The following is an 18,326-nucleotide window of genomic DNA, read 5'->3' on the forward strand; positions in this document are numbered from 1 at the left end:
GTTTTAAATCAACTTCAATAATAATAATAATAATAATAATAATAATAATTCCTAGCTTTGAAAATATAGAAAGGCTAAAAATGCTGAATTCATCAATACTGTGGGCCAATTCACACACTGTGCACACCAACATGATGGTCAAGTGGAGGTACACCAAACTAGGCACCTGCTAAAATGGGTAGGTTGACTGCAGCAACACTGCTGTCTTGCAAGGCACAAAAGTGAGTGAAAATTAGAAGGTAACTTAGGTGAAATGAAAGCATAAGAAGATGCCTTATGCTGAGCCATACCACTGATCCACCTAGCCACACACCATCTACGCTGACTCTCAGGTAGGTTATTTCCCAGCTCTTCCCACCCATGATCCCGTTCACTCAGATCACCAGTAACTGAACCTGAGTTCTTCTGCATGCAAAGCATTGCGCTCTAGCCCTCAGCTGTGATCCCTAGAAAAGCAATGGAGTTGTCATTCCCTCGCCCCACAACTCACTGCAGCACATACTTAGTTGAACCTTAGCAGCAGGCACAGAATGCAAACCATTCCCAAGGTACTTGCAAATGGAGAGTAAGTAACTAGATGTGCCTAAGAATATTTGCAGGTAATCACAAATACATCTTCCCATGAGGAACAAAAGAAGACTGGCTTACAAAACAGTTTCTTGAACATAATGACCTTATGCCAGTCACATAAAGACCACAATCCAGAAAAGTGTTGGCAAAAAAATCATCATCAGGCAGAGAGGAAGGAGCTGCAGCACCAAAATAAAAGAGCAGAACCCCCCTGGCACATTCTGGATTGCAGCTAGCACCTTAAACAATTTGTCATTATAGATGGCAATGGGATGATTTATTAAAATACCAGACATAAAAATGGCCTTTCAATATTACCTAGGCATAAAAGCACTTAAGAAGTCACTGTTCCATTCCCACCCACCCCTTTTTAATGGAAGGTTGACTGCTTCTTGTAAAAAAAAAAAAGATAGGGATGGAAAATGTATCTTGGTTACTCATATTGATTTGTAGTCATGTGGAAGCCTAAGTGCTTTAGGAAACCTTGCCACTTGCCCATTACATTAAGGGAACTGATTTTATGGTACAGTAGAAAAAGACAAATTTGGTTAAAAAGCTGACAAGGTTGGACTTTGTACCTTCTATTACAGTGAGGTCTAAAAATAAGCCACCCAAAGCTCTGCTGCACTGCTTGAGAAAGTGGATTCTATTGGGCAAAATGTAAGGGCAAGGAAGCCAAATCATTCAACCCAAAGGCGTTTCCTTGACCCTCCATCTGTAGAGCTTGCTTAGCAGGTGAGCTTATCCAGATGTGCCTTTTGCTCAGCATTGCCTTCCAAGATCAGACTAGCAAAGGCTTCAATATGTGGAGGGGGGAAGTCCCCTGCCCTTTCTCCATTGCTTGCAATGCTATAAGATAAACACTTTCACTTCTCCTGCTGCTCAATTAGCTTCTATTGTAAAAAAGACTCAACTGGTGTCCTGTAAGAGAATATCCCCAAACAGGTGTGACTCTGAGATCCACAATCTGAAGAAGTTCTGCACCTGGGTGGGACCTGGATGTCTGTGTTGAGATTGTTGGTGTTTTGAAGATTTCTACCTCAAGACGAATGTGTTCCGGTCTTGGGTAGAATTTTGCCCAACGGATGGAATCTAGACTTGATTCCATCATTAACAGTAAACTGGCTAGAGACTGAAAATGAGATCTGGATTCACTGCACATGTGCTTTTCTGGAGCCTTTATATAGATTTGTTGGCCAGGAGGCAGAAAAAACTATGTGAAAAGGAAGAAATGCACTGCTGATGAAAACCCATGGTGCTACCCCATCAATAAGGTGACAGCTGTGTCTTGAAGCTACCCTTATGAGATGATGATCAGACTAGGAGATTGCCTAGATATGAATAGATCCTCATGCCTGTGCTTCTGGGGAAAGCCACCCGGTCTACCAGGATTTTACTAAAGATCCTGGAAGTGGAGGCGAGCCCAAGCAAAAGGGCTCAGAATTGTGGTTGTTCTTCCCCATAGCTGAAATGAGGGGGCCTATAGTCCTTGGTCTGATGGGAAGTGTAAGTAAGCCTCCATTAGATCTATCTGTGTCAGATAATTCCAATTCCTAAAACAGATCAGGATGGATCACAGGACTTGAAGTTTTGGAGAATGCAGTCAATCCATTTGAGGACAAGTATGAAATAGGTGTCACCATTTTTTTTCTTTGAAACAGAAGAGAAAAGGCATAAATATCCCTCAAATATAGTGGAACACCAGTCAGATTGCCTGTATTTGAAACAAGTGTTGCATAGCTAAGTGAAATCCTGCAGTGTTTTGGAGAAGGAGTTGCTGCTTCATTCTTGCACTAACAGAATCATTCTCTTAGCGCCATGCTGAATACAACAAAAATTACTGGTTCTTAAGAACCAGTAAAGAGGAGTTATTCCCTTTGGATGTTATAGCAGTAGCATAGGAGGCACTTTCCATAGTGTTGCTGTATCATTTGAAGGCCTTACATCATGTGGATGGGGCGAACTACGCAAGTCCATACTAGACCTGAGCTGAAACATAGTTTAACCCATGTGACTATAGGCAAGGCAGGTTCAGGGCAGGGCTGCTCCCAATCACATTGCTCTGGGGATGGGCTCACGGAAAGCATATAAAGGAAATCTGCCTAGGCTTTGTTCAGCTGGTTGCAGAGCATCCCCTATCTTGGTGTCTCCAAAAAAATTTACACATCACTTGGGAAGACAGGTGAACTAATGCCAGTGTACTGGAAGAAGCAAAGATCACCAGTATCGAAGCACTGATTCTTCAACATCAATTTCATTGGACTGGTCATGTTGTACAGATGTCTGATTATTGTCTACCAAAGCAGCTACTCTATTCTGAACATAAAAGTGGAAAGCGTAATTCTGGTGGTCAACAAAAGAGGTTTAAAGACTCTCTTAAGGCAAATCCCAAAGAATGCAGTATAAACACTGGCAAGTGGGAAACACTGGCCTGTGAGCACTCCAGTTGGAGAACAGCCTTTACCAAAGGTGTCATGGGCTTTGAAGACGCTCGAACTCAGGACACAAGGGGGAAACGTGCTAAGAGGAAGGCATGCTTGGCAAACCCTCACCATGATCAATTCCCGTCCAGAAACCTATGTCCCCACTGTGGAAGGATGTGTGGATCCAGAAATGGCCTCCGCAGTCACTTACGGACTCACTTTTAAAACTGTGTTTATGGAAGACAATCTTACTCGGCTACAAGAGATCACCGAAGAAAGAAGAAAAAAGCAGATTGGTCATGGAAGCTCTGACTGCCTTGTTTCCAAAGCTCAGGATCTTCTGTGATCTGTGCTCTGTGTGCTAGCTCAAGGGCTATACAGTTCCCTGCACCTTAAGAATTAGACTCTGTGGGCTTTACACACCCATATTTGACATGTAACTGGTTACATATCCAAACAGCAAATAAATTATTTTGATTTTTGTAAAATTTGCTTAGCTGTTCAGCAAGAAGTTATATATTATCAAGCACATGAATGCTGACATGAAAACTGAAAAACACAAACATTTTTCTCAGCCCTACTCATTACTCATATGTTAAGTAGTCTTTAGATTCTACAACACTGCTGGGGGATGAATCAATGGGCGGGAAGTGGTCCCTGCACCGCTTCTATAACTTCTATAAGGCATCACAGCCTGATTGAGATTTCATAGTTTGCTGTCATGGCTAACAGCCTTCGTTACACATTTTCTTCTAGAATGTGTCTAATCCTTTTTAAAAACACCTATGCTAGTCCACTTCATGACTTCCTCTGACAGTGAATTCCATAAGCTAGTTATGCATGGTGTTGAGAAGCATTTACTTGTGTCAGTGAATCTGAACAATATGCATCATGTTAAGCTGTAGAAAAGCAGCGATTACAAAAGAATGCCCATGAAAGCAATTACTGTATGCTTTAAAAAAACAAAAACAACCCTTACCTGTCTATCTACTTCTGGAAGCAAAAGCAAGAGGTATTGTTGAAAATGCTGAGGTAAGGAAAGAAATGTGTGTTTGTTTATTAAAGCCCTCAGGTTAGTGTTCACAAGTATAGATCCTGGAGTTTCTATGTCAATATCCTCGGCTTTGGTCCATTTCAAGTGTCCTGGATTAAACACACAAAACAAATCAAATCTACCTTTACCACAAATTCAAGAACATTTTTAAAAATCAAAGCTTCATTTATATTTGTTATAATACAGTAGTTTTCAATGTGGTGGAGAGGAGTGAAACCTTATCCCAAAAATCTTTTGCCTATACATCTCATTTCCTCTCTTGCATTTCTACAGCATCCATTCTTCCTTGCATATTTTAAAGGTAATGCTTTCAAAGAAGGAACTAAATAAAGGGAATGAGCCAGTTTCCATTCTCATTATTTCACCAAACTCTTCTGCTAAAACTTCAATTGTTGTGCAAAATTTCGTAGAAATGAACAAAAATAAATGTAGCTTTAAACAAAAATTGCTTGAGTGAATCTCCAACCTTGCTTTCATCATGGAACTTAAGGTGCCTTATTTGAGATTCCCAGATCTCCCATAGAGATGCTACCCAGACCCAGACATGCTCTGCTTGAGTCAGATGCCTGCATCATATGCCCTCAGACCATGTTCTTGGGTAATAGTAAGAGGGCCAAGAACTATGCACAGTCTGAACACATTGATTTACTTAACCACTGAATAGCCTACTCACATCCCCACCCCTTTTAAAAAAAATTATGACAGACACTACCCACATATTTTCAAATCTACCTTCTTTCTGCAGCTGTTCTGGCATGAATGGGGAACCTGTGACCCTCCAGATTTTCACTTCCAACTCCCATCAGTCCCAACTACCATGGCCAAAAGTCAGGGTTGGTGGGACTTGTACATTTAGCAAGCTGTAGGTTCCCCATCCTTTATAAAGAGCTAGAACTTTGCTCCTTTTTTAATTTTAAAATGAAAGCTGAAGATAAATTCTGCATAGAATTGGGCAAAATTGGGCATAGGTAGCTTGTGTGAGTGGGAAGTTGCTCATGTCAGCCACCTCTGCCCAAGTTTGGGTGATTCTCTCCTCCACTGTATTTCCCCATGGAGGATCTTATACTCTCTGGAAAAGTACTTAGGCGTATACAGGGATATATATATGAGGGGAGGAGAAAGATTGATTGCACAAGTGGCCTGCTTACCTGACTGCTAAATACAATCCAGAGCTTTCATAATGGAGATAGATCTCTAAGTTCAACTATTTTAGATGCTCAGCTTAGTTGGTCTTTAAAACATGCATCTAACTAGGTCTGAAATAACATTTTCACACACACACAAATATCCTTGCCTTCCAACTTAGACTTTATGAAGTTCCTAAGAATCAAAGAGGACACACAAAAGAATACTTGATTTTGCAGAGAATGCCTATTCAATAAATAACTTCACTTAAGCATTTACTGTTAGGAATAAGAAAGTGCACCGGAGCTTCCCAAACATCATTTCTTGTTACTATTTCAGCCAGCAGTAATATATTAATATTATAAAAATAATATCAGAAGACAGAATTAAAACCAAGCTAAACAGAGTTCTGTATGATGTTCATTCTAGCCTTTTGAAGGAATTTATGCAAAATGCTTCACATTTTAAACAACTGATGTAGAAGAAGAAAACATTGATGGAAAGATTTGATGCAATGAAGCATCTCAACTACTGGCACAAAAAGCCTATTTCTTCATCCATTTACAATTCCTTCTTAAATATTCCAGTTCAAAGCAACCCACTTGAGCTAAACAATGAATCAGCTGCGCTCCAAATATTGATTATGGGTTATAAGGGCCTTTTTGTGGGAACCAAATGAATTGGGAGAACATTAAGTACTTTAATAAATGGTATTTTAAGAACATTTGATAATTCTTATCAGGGAAAACATGTATGCTTCAGAACACAGGTGTTACCTTGCGTATATAATTCAGAATGAACTTGCAAAAATAGGAAATTGATTTTTTTAAAGGATAAACAGCCTCTTTATAAGTCCATTTCTAACTCCGCCAAGATGGCCACTCGGTTAAATCATTACAAGTCAAAGGATTCAGTGGAGTACTAAATGTAGCCATCACTCTAAGAGGTGAGGAAACAGTTTATTCAGTTACTATTTTTCAGAAGACTAGATACTGAACTGCTTTTGTTTTGCAAACAAACAAAGAAAGGAATAAATCCAAACACCTATTTCTTAAGAGAAACAGAATCATCCCCCCAAACAGAGCAAACTGCTTGCCTTTCTAAATGGTTTACAGTGGTGCCTTCGCAAGACGAAATTAATCCGTTCCGTGAGTCTCTTCGTCTTGCGGTTTTTTCGTCTTGCGAAGCACGGCTATTAGCGGCTTAGCGGCTATTAACGGCTTAGCGGCTTTAAGAAAAAGGAAACAAACTCGCAAGAACTCGCAAGACGTTTCGTCTTGCGAAGCAAGCCCATAGGGAAATTCGTCTTGCAGAATGACTCAAAAAACGGAAAACTCTTTCGTCTTGCGCGTTTTTCGTCTTGCGAGGCATTCGTCTTGCGAGGTACCACTGTATTGAGACATGTGGTCACCTAGGATAAATTTCTGCATATATCTGAGCAATAAGGAAAAAGGGGAAAAAACACTATCCAACATGGTGTTTAGATGTCCAACAACAGGCAATGAATAATATACTAGTTTATAAATAATGTGGTCCACCAAGGGAAATACATAATAATATATTATTCCGTACAGGAATAAGGTGGAAACGTAACAGGGGGTAATAATATTTCCCTGTTAGAAGAAGATGAAGCAAGAAACAGCTGGCTGCAAAATGGCCAATTTAGGACAGCTTGGGTCTGTCAGATTGAAAAGGTCATCAGCAGAAAGGCATGCTGGGGGAAAGGTCCCAATAAGAGGGAACTCCTGCAGAGTTCAGAGGGATGAAGGAACAGACGAGGAAGACACACATACAGTGAGAAGATCCAAAACATCAGAGACACAATATAAAACTTCCTCTAGTGAGTTTACAGAATGTGTATTATTTTCTATAACATAATGCAATGAAGTGACATTCCTCCCCTTCCCTCCCCCCCCCCGGACCTTTTAGAGACATACTCACCTAGACCAGATTTTTTTAATCTCTTTAAGTGCTGGCTCATTTGTTTTCCAGTTGGAGATTTTTGCCCATGTTTCATTTCTTTATCAGAACTGTCTGCTTCACCATTTTTAGATTCAGATCCTAAAAAAAAAATTAGACATTACAATGAAGAACAAAAACAAAGGTAGAATTTCTTTCCTGGGGGAAAAAAAAATCAACACACCCCTAAGAATGACATCTTCATCCGTTACACAATTTAAAGGTAATGTTTTCTGCTTGACAATTTGATTCCCTGTCACCAGAACCGATGAAGCAAAAGCTCATAAATCCATTAAGTGGTGAAAACAAGTTTCTTGAATGTAGCAGTCAATAAAGATGTTTGCTAATCCATTACAAATAAGCCCTCTTCTGATAGCTGAGGGACGTCTTTCGAAATAATCATACTCCCATTATAGGGGGACAAAGAAATAAAAGGAAGAAAGGGAAACCCCTCCCATTGTAAAGTTAATTTTCTCCCATGTCTAGGGAATCTACAATAAAAAGTGACACAGATATCTGTACAATCTATTCACAGCGAAGAATGTAGCAGCCAAAACTAAAGGTCAGGGTTGCACAGTGGTGATTAGGATGGTGCCAGAACACAAAATCTTATAAAAAAAAGGACAACTGATATTGCAAGACAGAACTAAGAGAGTAATTCATACTCTCACTGGAGCTGTGATGGTTATTTATTTTACCCCCTGATGGCACTGCATGCCAGTATGTAGTTCTCTCATTAGGAATCAGCATCCAAAAATGCTTCTTTGCATTCCTTTAAAGAAGCTGTTTGTAATGCTGGCTGATTTTATTTTATTACGTCTTTTTCTCCCTCCCTCCCTCCCCCTTAATAGACTGGAATTAAGTTCCTCCCTTGAATTAATAAAATTGGTCATAGCATAAGAATAAAAAAATCCACTGTGTGAGAATGACATCATTATTTCCACCCATCCTAAATTTTGCACGTTATAGCTCTCGCCCAGAGGGAGGGCTCTTTTACTAGAAACGGGTGTCGCAGACAGTCCTTTAGCTATTTACCTGAGGGTGAATCAGACTGCTCATCAGACACCTTTAATGGTGTCAAAACAACACGAGGAACAGTCTTGTTTACCATCATTGACACTCCATTTCTTCTTTTCTGCTGCTGTCTCAATGCCTACAAAGGAAACAATAAAACAGAAAAAATATAACACAAAATGTTGTTTACAGGTGAATTACACAAAACATTTGCCTATTATTCAAATGAACCCCATAATATATTTATCTAGCTGCAAGTTTGCCAGGATTCATACTAGTTCCCCTTTATGTCATTTTCTTCAATATTTTATATACAAAAATGCTATATATTGTTATATATCATATGCTACACTGTTAAATAAAAATGGAAAACAAGCTTTTGGCTTTAAAGATAAAGGAAAATGCACCTTAAAATCGTTTTCCAGAACAATTTTGACAACAAAGAAGCATACATAAACTGTTTGCTCTACCTTAGCAGCAGAAACATGAGAACCCATGGAATATGAGACTTAAGGCTTCCAAGTTAAAATAAATGTAAAATAAATATTTCAAACCCAGGCTAAAATGTGTGTCTGAACATCTCTTGCAGGTGCATCTTCTCCCGTATACTGCTCAGTCAATCAAGTTAACACAGTGTCATCAGTATGTACAGCATGTAAGGGCTACAGTATTGATGCACTCACTCAGCCATGAGTAGTGCTGCACAAAATCACTGCACATGGCAGGAATCATTTATTTCTGCGAAGGGAATCGGTCCTAATCTTGGAAAACCTTGCAGCACTTGGCTTCTGTCTGCTTGACTTTGGGCATTAACCTTCAGAACACGAACATGATGGTGTTCTGGCAAATCTGGGAGAAAATGATACAAGAATAAATATCTACAAATGGGAGGGGTTTTTTCCTGTGTGTTTTATAACTGGATCGGCTACGGGGATGATAATGCAATACAAAACACGAGCAGAAACAGAATAGCTGCCAGGATATTTTGTACAGTAAACGAGCCCAGACAGGAAGGTCAGGAAATATATTAATGTGAGAATTCGCCCATTAAAGAATTTACAAGCACAGATATGTGAGCCGTGCAAGTTAGAACAGATCAGCTTGCTGCTAATACCTGCTTAAAATCTTCATTTTACACTCTCATCTTTGATTTGTGTGTGGGTTTAAGAGAAAACCCTACGCTTCACCAGCGGAGGTCATGCCTAGTATGAATTAATATCCTTTGTTTCCTTATGAGCACTAATGACTTGTGAGGTTAATTTTGTAATTGCAATACAGCTGTAGTCTGCTTAGACGATAATGCTTTGCACACAACACTTCAAAAGACAAAAGAATTAAAAACAATTACTTCCTATTCCATTGAAAAATACTCTGCAGCACAAGCTCAGTTACAATGAAAAAAACAGGTGGGATTATTTTATGCATATTTCAGTTACGGTAATTAGAGGCACATGGGCAATGTACAATAAAGAAGAGTTGTTTTAAAAAAGAAGCCACTGTCAACCTTTTTGAATATATTCAAAGAAGGGTACGGTCTCTCTTAACTGCAAGGAAATGTAAACATTCAATGAACAGAAGCTACCACTAATTAGTGAAAGGAAAGGCTACATTTAATATTTATTTTTCATCAGTTTAGAAGCCCGAAATATATTATATTCCTCTTAAACTGACCTAACCCTGCATCAAATGTGAATGTTCAAATCCCATCAGTATTGTGGCAGACCCCGATTTAAAAGACATATTGACATTGATTGCAGCTGAGCACTGTCAGCTTCAGTTGCCTGTGGTTATTGCTAAAAGAAAAATCATAGTGTTTTCTCCCTGAAATGCAGAATATCTACAAGTTTTAGATACAAACTGAAAGGCCATCTTTAACTTTCTTTTTCATTAGGGCCACATCTACACCAGGCATTTAGAGCTGTACCATAGCTCCCCGCCCCCCTGGTCCCTACTGCACAAATACAAAAATATTGGGAACTGTAGTTTGTTAAGGGTTCCGAGAATTCTATTCCCTTCACAGTGTGACAATTCCCAAAGTGGATTAACAATCAATTCCTCTTCACAGGGAACTCTGATAACTGCAGTTCCATGAGGGAAATAGGGGGCTCCTAACAACTCTCAGGCCCCTTACCAAACTACAGTTCCCGGGATTATTGATGGGAGTGATGCTATTTAACTTATTTATACTGCAGTTCCATGTGCTACTATCACTAACAGATTACCCTCAAAAACAATACCGGTCCATCCCAGGTCCTTATTAACGATTCAGATCATGGAAGAAACAAACAACAGTTTCCTGGACATAAAGGTGATGATTACTGGGTGTCAGAAAATACTTTCCAACCTAACTTCAACCATGTAAAATATCAAGTATTATGTCCGCAGAAAATACTGTCCTGACATCTGGGTTTGAAAAACAAGACAATCCTCCCGTTTTACTTCGTATTTACTATATCAAAGCAGCATGTACATAAAATGAAAATGCATACACTTCCATTTGGGACATAAACGGCAGAATAAAAACAGCCAAATCTCAATTCATGTAGCACTTCATTATATTAAGCAATAGCAGCCTGCATTTGCCATTTATGTGCTGGGACAAGATCCATAGACATCAAGTCACAAGCTGGTCTCCGACCGTAATAAATAAATTCATAGACATCAAGTCTACATGCAGAATTTTTTATGCAGTATAGATCACTCTCTCACACACACACCAAGAAAACCCACTACCATTTGCCATAGAAACTCTGTCCCACCAGAAAATGAGGCTTTGGCCCTATGCACACTTCACTCAAATTCAGGGCATACTTGAGTACAGACTGAAGCACAGCTGCACTTTTAACCCCTCCATTTCAAGTCTTTTAGCAACCACGTGTTGAACAGAATACAAAAGCCAATGGGTGGATTCCTCACACATAGGAGGTTCGGCACAATCAGCAAACCCACACAACCAGGTGTCCCTGCAAGGAGCTCCTGTGCTGGCCTCTCTGTACAAACATTCATGTGCTATGTGCAGTTAAAAGAAGAAGACCTGACATCAGGGGTAGGGCTAAAACCATGCCCACTCCAGCCTATAGTTGAGTATTCCCTACATGTATGTAGAATGTAAAAAGGTAAAGGTAAAGGGACCCCTGACCATTAGGTCCAGTCGTGGCCGACTCTGGGGTTGCAGCGCTCATCTCGTTTTATTGGCCGAGGGAGCTGGCATACACATGGCCGAGGGAGCTGGTCATGTGGCCAGCATGACAAACCGCTTCTGGCAAACCAGAGCAGCGCACGGAAATGCCGTTTACCTTCCCACTGGAGCGGTACCTATTTATCTACTTGCACTTTGATGTGCTTTCAAACTGCTAGGTTGGCAGGAGCAGGGACCGAGCAATGGGAGCTCACCCCGTCGCGGGGATTCAAATCACCGATCTTCTGATCGGCAAGTCCTAGGCTTTGTGGTTTAACCCACAGCACCACCCGCGTCCCTATGTAGAATGTACTTTGGGTGAATAGGTCTATTCAAGTGTTCTAAAAGCCCTAATGCAATGAGGGAGTGAAAGGAAAGGCATGTTAGATCTGCCACTCATTGCTGTTTCCATCACCTTCCACGGACTGGAGAGGTAAAGTCTGAAACAGGGCGCCTGCTCTCTACTCAAACTGACCCCTTGCTGCAGAAATTATCTTTCCAACTTGTGGAGGATGGTGCTAGCGCATGCCCACCCTCGCTCTTTTGCATCACAAAATGATTTAGAATGTCTGGACACAGCTACTATCATTCCTACACAACCCAAATTAAAACTAGTATCTTGATTCATCATCACCATCACCAATTTATTCCACATTCTGAAGCTCGACTTAGCAACATCAATTCAAGTCTGAAAACCATTAATTCCCACTCCTCCCTTAAAACTTTCTGTAACATGTTTCATGCAACAAAGAATCAAAGTGCTAAGCATAAAAGCTGAATATGTCTGCAAGGCTACAACCATTTTATTTAACACAGAGTAATAAAACATGCTGACCTACAAAATTACTAAAGCATCTGTATCCTTGACTACATTTCATAAAATCCTCCCACACACAAAGCTCAAATCCCAAGGAAATAAGATGAATTTGTTTATATTAACCTGTATTAGATTCAGGAGCCATTGGCTGATATTTTATATTGAGGAAAACGGAAAATCTCAGGGGTGATGCACATTCTGGGCAAGACACGCTCAATAGCAACTCAGGGGCCGCAGGTTCAAGTTGTTATTTCTATCATAAATCTGCTATGTAGCCTTTAACAATCAGTTTACTCATGGCATTATATACCCTAATTTTCATTCCTCAAGTAATCTTGCTATGGTTGAAGCTACAGTTTGAGAACTGGTACTGAGTGAGCATGGTACTGATAATGCCAAGGTTGCAGGTTCGATGGGACAGCTGCATATTCCTGCATTCCGGGGGGTTGGACTAGAATCAGGGGTGGCCAACTTCTAAGAGACTGTGATCTACTCACAGAGTTAAAATGATCTACCCCCTTTTTAGGGGTTCAGGTCAAAGTTGTTGAGCTTTTATTAGGAAGGAAAGCCCTGTTTTTGATGGTTCAGGTCATTTTAGGGGTGCAGGGCAAAGATGCTGAGTTTGTTTTGAGGGAGCCAAAGTTTTTTAGCTTCTTTGGGAGGAGCCACTGATCTACCGGTGATCTACCACAGATGCCCAGTGATCTACCTGTTGGACATGCCTGGACTAGATAATTTGACTGGACTTAACCACCCAGTGCAGTTCCTGGGGTTAGTAGAAATTCTCTAGAGGCAGGCAGAAGCACAACATAATTTAAAAAGAAGAGTTTAGTATAGGCCTCTCTTGATGTGCTAGTTTAATATATGTAGGGAGCATGCTATATTGTGACATGCCCCTGCAGTAGCGGTTTCAAATATTACAGTTGAGAATTATATAATCTCTATCTTCTTTTTATATTATTTGTAATGTACAGAATGATTCTAAGTTATTTAATGTAGGGATTGGCAATGTGGTGCCCCTGGGTGCCAGTACCTCCTAGCCATTAAAGGACTAGTCAGTACTCTTCAACCATTTCAGACCAGGTATGCATAGTTAACCCAAACAGGCATTTGGGCCCCCATTTCTTTTCTTTTCTTTTCTTTACTTTCTGTTTGTATGGTTGCAGTGCTTCTGTTGTGATCTACCTTGCACCAAGCCACCATACGAAGGCTGATGATTTAAGTAACTATTCCCTCCAAAATGCACAATACAGTCATACCTCGGGTTGAAGTTGCTTAAGGTTGAGCGTTTTCAGGTTGCGCTCCGCGGTGACACGGAAGTAACGGAACACTCTACTTCCAGGTTTCGCCACTTGCGCAGACGATCAAAATGACGTCATGCACAGAAGCGTGAAGCGCGACCCGCGCACATGTAGACGCAGGTTGCATTCTGCTCTGGATGCGAACGGGGCTCCGGAACGGATCCCGTTTGCATCCAGAGGTACCACTGTACATAACAAACTCTTTGCTCTTCCTGCTCAGTTCCTTGTGGCACAGACTCAGCCTCTCTACATTGCACATGGCCTCATACATTGCCCTTATGGCACCAGATGCCAGGATTGACACCCATCATCCTATATATTTGGAGCACAGTAGAGGTGCAAAGAGCTTCTCACTGTGAGCAAGTGCAGTGGTGGCTGAGGTTGGTGCCTTCCTTTTCCATTGAGGAGGGAGTGGTAGGGGGCATCTCCACACCATATCCTAGTCCTCTCTCCCTCTGTTCTTTCTGATGTGGCGGTCATTTTGTGTTAGGCCATGCTCTCATGGCAGCCATTTTGTGGCTGGCACTATGGCACTTTCTCAAAACGCCAAAGTGCAACCCCTGATTTAATGCATAATTTATCTCAACATGTTCCCAAAGGCTCTACGAACAAGCGACCCAAAGTTTACAAACATTGCCAGTCCTACTTTTTAACCAAGTTGTATTAACTATAACTGGCTACTCTGTAAAACATGTACAATCACAATTGTGAAGGAATATATAAATATCCAAAAGTTTAAGCTGCAATTTCTTTCTTTCTTATTTCTTTTTTTACAACAGAAAAAAACTGATCATATGTTCACAGCTACAAAATCCCTCATATCTTAATAAAAATGACTTATTGGTAGCTTTCCAACAGTGCAAAGAAAATGCAAGCATAAGCTTGGATGTGCAATTTAAGTAGTCATGCCAACTTTCACATCAAGGGAGGCAAAGTATATCAACTTCTTCATATTTTCTTTTTTCTTTTAAAAGGACAAGCGTTCACTTTTTTTTAGGGGGGGTGTTAGTATGAAGCTGTTAATGTGGTCCACTGAAAAATGTCCTGTGGGGAAATATTATCTCTTCCACCACAGCACAAAAGCAAACAAACTAACTAGGAAGCAGATTGCACCCTGCTGCTTTTAATGGCACTGCTGTTTGTTATTTCAACAGTAAAACAAGTTTAGAATCAAAACAGCATTTTTCTGAATCCAACGCCATCAAGCAAGCAGTGCAGAACACCAGAGAACTACCATCTAGTTTCTCTTTAACATGTGTGCTGAACCAAAGTTCAGTAAACAGGCTGCGTAGCACATTTTCTGGTAAGGAGCAATGAGTGAACAATATTTACCATAGACATATTGCTAGGATGGCAGTTTTCTACAAATCCCTTTTGCCTATTGAACACATTCTCAATTCAGACATTACACCAATCAGATGTTTTACATTAACCAATCAGAGAACCAAAGCCACTGTTTTAGTTTCCAAACATATAGACACCCCCTGGTTAGAATGGCTTGTGGGCTTTCATTTTTCTATCTGCCCAGATTCCTATTTCTATCGTGTAGCAGCCTAGAGCATGGGTAGGCAAACTATGGCCAGGGGGCCGAATCTGGCCCAATAGCCTTCTAAATCCGGTCCATGGACGGTCCAGGAATCAGCATGTTTTCACATGAGTAGAATGTGTGCTTTTATTTAAAATGCATCTCTGGGTTATTTGTGGGGCCTGCCTGGTGTTTTTACATGAGTAGAATGTGTGCTTTTATTTAAAATGCATCTCTGGGTTATTTGTGGGGCATAGGAATTCGTTCATTCCCGCCCCCCCCCCCCAAAATAGTCCAGCCCCCCACAAGGTCTGAGGGACAGTGGACCAGCCCCCTGCTGAAAAAGTTTGCTGACCTCTGCTCTAGAGGGTGACCAACAGCAACTATGGTTTGTAATACAAAAACACTACTTGGCAAAAATCATGGTTTTTAAACTCACTTCAAATATTGGCTTCCCACATGCAATACCATGGTAAGTTTTCAAAATCGAAAGCAAACTCACAGAGATTATGGCTGGTTAATTTTGTGTTCACCTGCCACAAAATGTAACATATCTGTAGATTTGGCAAGAGGCTGAAGCTGTTATGGAGCAGCTATGTGTCTTTCCAGTTTGACTCAATATTCAGGACCAAATTTGATTTATTAAAAATGATGTTCTGCCTTGACCCCATTTACTATAATGGTGAATCTAAAAACAGCTATACCTCGTTGAGTCACCAACAGAAAAAGGTTTGTCTGTATTTTATGTAATATAATTTGGATTTTAGCGTTGTTTGTATAGAAGAGAATAGAAAGAGGTTTGTATCAACTTCAATCAATTGTATTTGAATACTTGAATATTTATTCCAATACTTTTACATATTTAATGTACCTCATTGGTTCAGCAACAAGGCGAGGGTCTTTGGGTTTATGAATGAGGAAAATTGTTGGGAGTTATTAGGTATATTTTTGCAGATGTATAACTAAAAAAGTGAATAATGTGAAACAGATAAATACTGGAAATCCATATTATTTATCAAAGAAGCAAGTTTTGTATAACAGTAAGCTCCTGTGAAAAGTTCTATTAACAGAGAAGCAAGTTTTGTAACATAAAAAGCTCCTGTAAAAAAAAACAAGATTTTTTTCTTATTGGAACAAATCTCATTGCAGTAATTTATAATCCATTGCCTGCATGGGTTGTTTTCGTTTTTCACAAACAAAGAGGTGGGCAGAAACACTTGTGCAAACCTCAAGTTGTCATAACTGACAGCTTTTGTGTTGGGCAGAAGCATCCCTAGCCAGGAACTAAGGGGGCTAAAGCCCCGAATGTGTTTTTTTCCAAAGCCTCAGAGCTTTCCTATGGCCTGAGCAGCTGCTTTTCCAAAATGGTGGGTTACAATCCATGGCATCTCATGGTATGCCTCAAGGTGTGTGGGGGCCGTCTCTGAAACCCTGCCACTGAATATATACAGTGGGCTGGTTAGATGGACCAATGGTCTGAATCAATATACGTACTTTATGGTCAGTTAAATGAACTAATGGTCTAACTCTCATTCTGTGAGAGAACTGGGTAGAAGAAGGCTCCTCTGAGTTGGATCATGAGCTCCAACTGTAGCCTTGTCCCAGCCAAGAGAGTCAATGGCCTCAAAGAATGCAGCTGGGTCTCAGGAAGGAACTCAATGAATCAGCCTAAGCCCTAATCCAAAGCAAAAGGAAAGGCAAGGAGAGATCTCTATAACCCAACCACAAAAACCAAGCAATCTACAAACAAGTTAGAAAATCACATGTATAAATGAGGGCACAACTGAAATACATCAAATTTTATAACCACAGGTATTTTAAAATCAAATACCCAATGCACAAACAACAGACAAAGAGAAAATACTTCTACATGACAAACCCACAATGTACAACAAATACCAAATGCATTTCAACCAAACATTGGTCTACTTGATGAAATGCCACCAAAAGCTGAAATACAAACAAAAGTCTGTGACGACTCCACAAATCAGGACTGCCACCTTCCCAAAGTCTGCCAACTTCAAAAAACCAGAAAATCCTTCCTTGCCTCTGCTGTATCCCTCTAGCTGAAGCATGGTCCCACCTGTAACCCTCCAGGTGCTGTTCAACTCCCTTCAGCCCCAGCCAGAATGCCTAATGGTCAGGGATAAAAGGAGTTGGAGTCCAACCACAGCTGGAGGGCCACCAGTTCCCCATTCCTACACATCTACAAAGTAATTAGGTTGAGAGACAGTGGTCAACTCCAAACTACCAAGTCAGCTTCATGGATGGGAAGGGACTTGAACCAAGGCAAAAGTCCACTGTCTCTGTATTAGCTGCACTGTTTCATGGATAAGTCTATTTCTGGTCTGATTCAATTTTGCAAGTGCCTTTTCATAAAGTCATTCTGTCCTGTTTCTACACTATGGTAACCTGTGATTTACCTATTTTCTAAATCCATATGAATTTTTTATTTGAATATGTAGTCAAATACATATTTTATCACAAAATATGCATTTAAATGCATATTTTTACATCAATACACACACCTACAAACATATATATTGCTAACATATGCATTTTTGTCTGTATTTTGAGACAAGAACTATGTCAGACAAGCGCTAAATGCTAAAGACATGTTCTGACCTGTGTATTCGTCTGACAGGTGGAAATTAGATCAGCTTGCTCAAAAATATGGCCCAAGCAAAATTCCCCTACATTACTACTTTGAAGATAACTACTATAAAGCAGGAGCTTGTGAAGGGAACTACCAGTAAAGAGGTGGATCAAATCTAAATCACCTTGTCTCCTGTTAGTTTCACCCCAATCTAACACTTTTTAAAAAGCGAACATAAATATCCCTAGTGTGAACACCTGGAATAGTTTGCCTTTGTTTAACATACAGAGTGGAAAAGGTTTCTGATTCCTTCAAAGTTATTATACTGCAAGGAATCCATATGTTAAAGTCAAAAGAAGAAAAGAAAATACAGCCAGCTCCACATTGCTTCTGGCACTCTACAATGTAAGCAGTTTATTCCCAGAACATGTTAAAGGTTCAGCTCCTGTTATTGCACAACAGATCCAGTAAGTTAATATTGGGTGGTGAGTGTCACATACAATTGCTTAACATCTCTGTGTATTCAGAGGCACTGTAGGCTATTTGTAGTGGAATGGAAGCACATTATACCCCCATAAAAGCAATAGAAAGTCTGGAGAGAGGATATACAGTAGGAGAACCAACTCCCAACAGCAATTTTCTGAACAAAAATTGCTGCTTAAAGTTCATTCACCTATCAGATAGGATTTACAGTTTTGCATTAAATCAAATCCAGCTGCCTGCATCTGGTAGTAATGAATACCTGTAGCACAAGAGGAAAAGGG

At 40.2% G+C, this 18,326-nt stretch overlaps 1 protein-coding gene across 5 annotated transcripts in view; it reads right to left on the reverse strand.

Annotated features, from left to right (window-relative positions):
* The window catches only part of ASXL3 (ASXL transcriptional regulator 3), a 100,861-nt gene that overhangs the window by 20,930 nt on the left and 61,605 nt on the right, over nt 1–18,326 (reverse strand). For 4 of the 5 annotated variants that reach the window (XM_083517630.1, XM_083517631.1, XM_083517632.1 and 1 more), the window contains 3 exons: nt 8,167–8,284; nt 7,114–7,233; nt 3,973–4,136 (listed from right to left, as the gene is read on the reverse strand). In XM_083517630.1, coding sequence (XP_083373756.1) covers nt 3,973–4,136; nt 7,114–7,233; nt 8,167–8,284 — 402 coding nt within the window. Of the gene's footprint in view, nt 1–3,972; nt 4,137–5,195; nt 5,362–7,113; nt 7,234–8,166; nt 8,285–18,326 lie in introns of those variants that run through there. The other variant, XM_083517635.1, reaches the window with a different exon arrangement.

The sequence above is a fragment of the Podarcis liolepis genome, assembly GCF_965112155.1.
Source record: "Podarcis liolepis genome assembly, chromosome: 8".
Classification (NCBI taxonomy): Eukaryota; Metazoa; Chordata; class Lepidosauria; order Squamata; family Lacertidae; genus Podarcis; species Podarcis liolepis.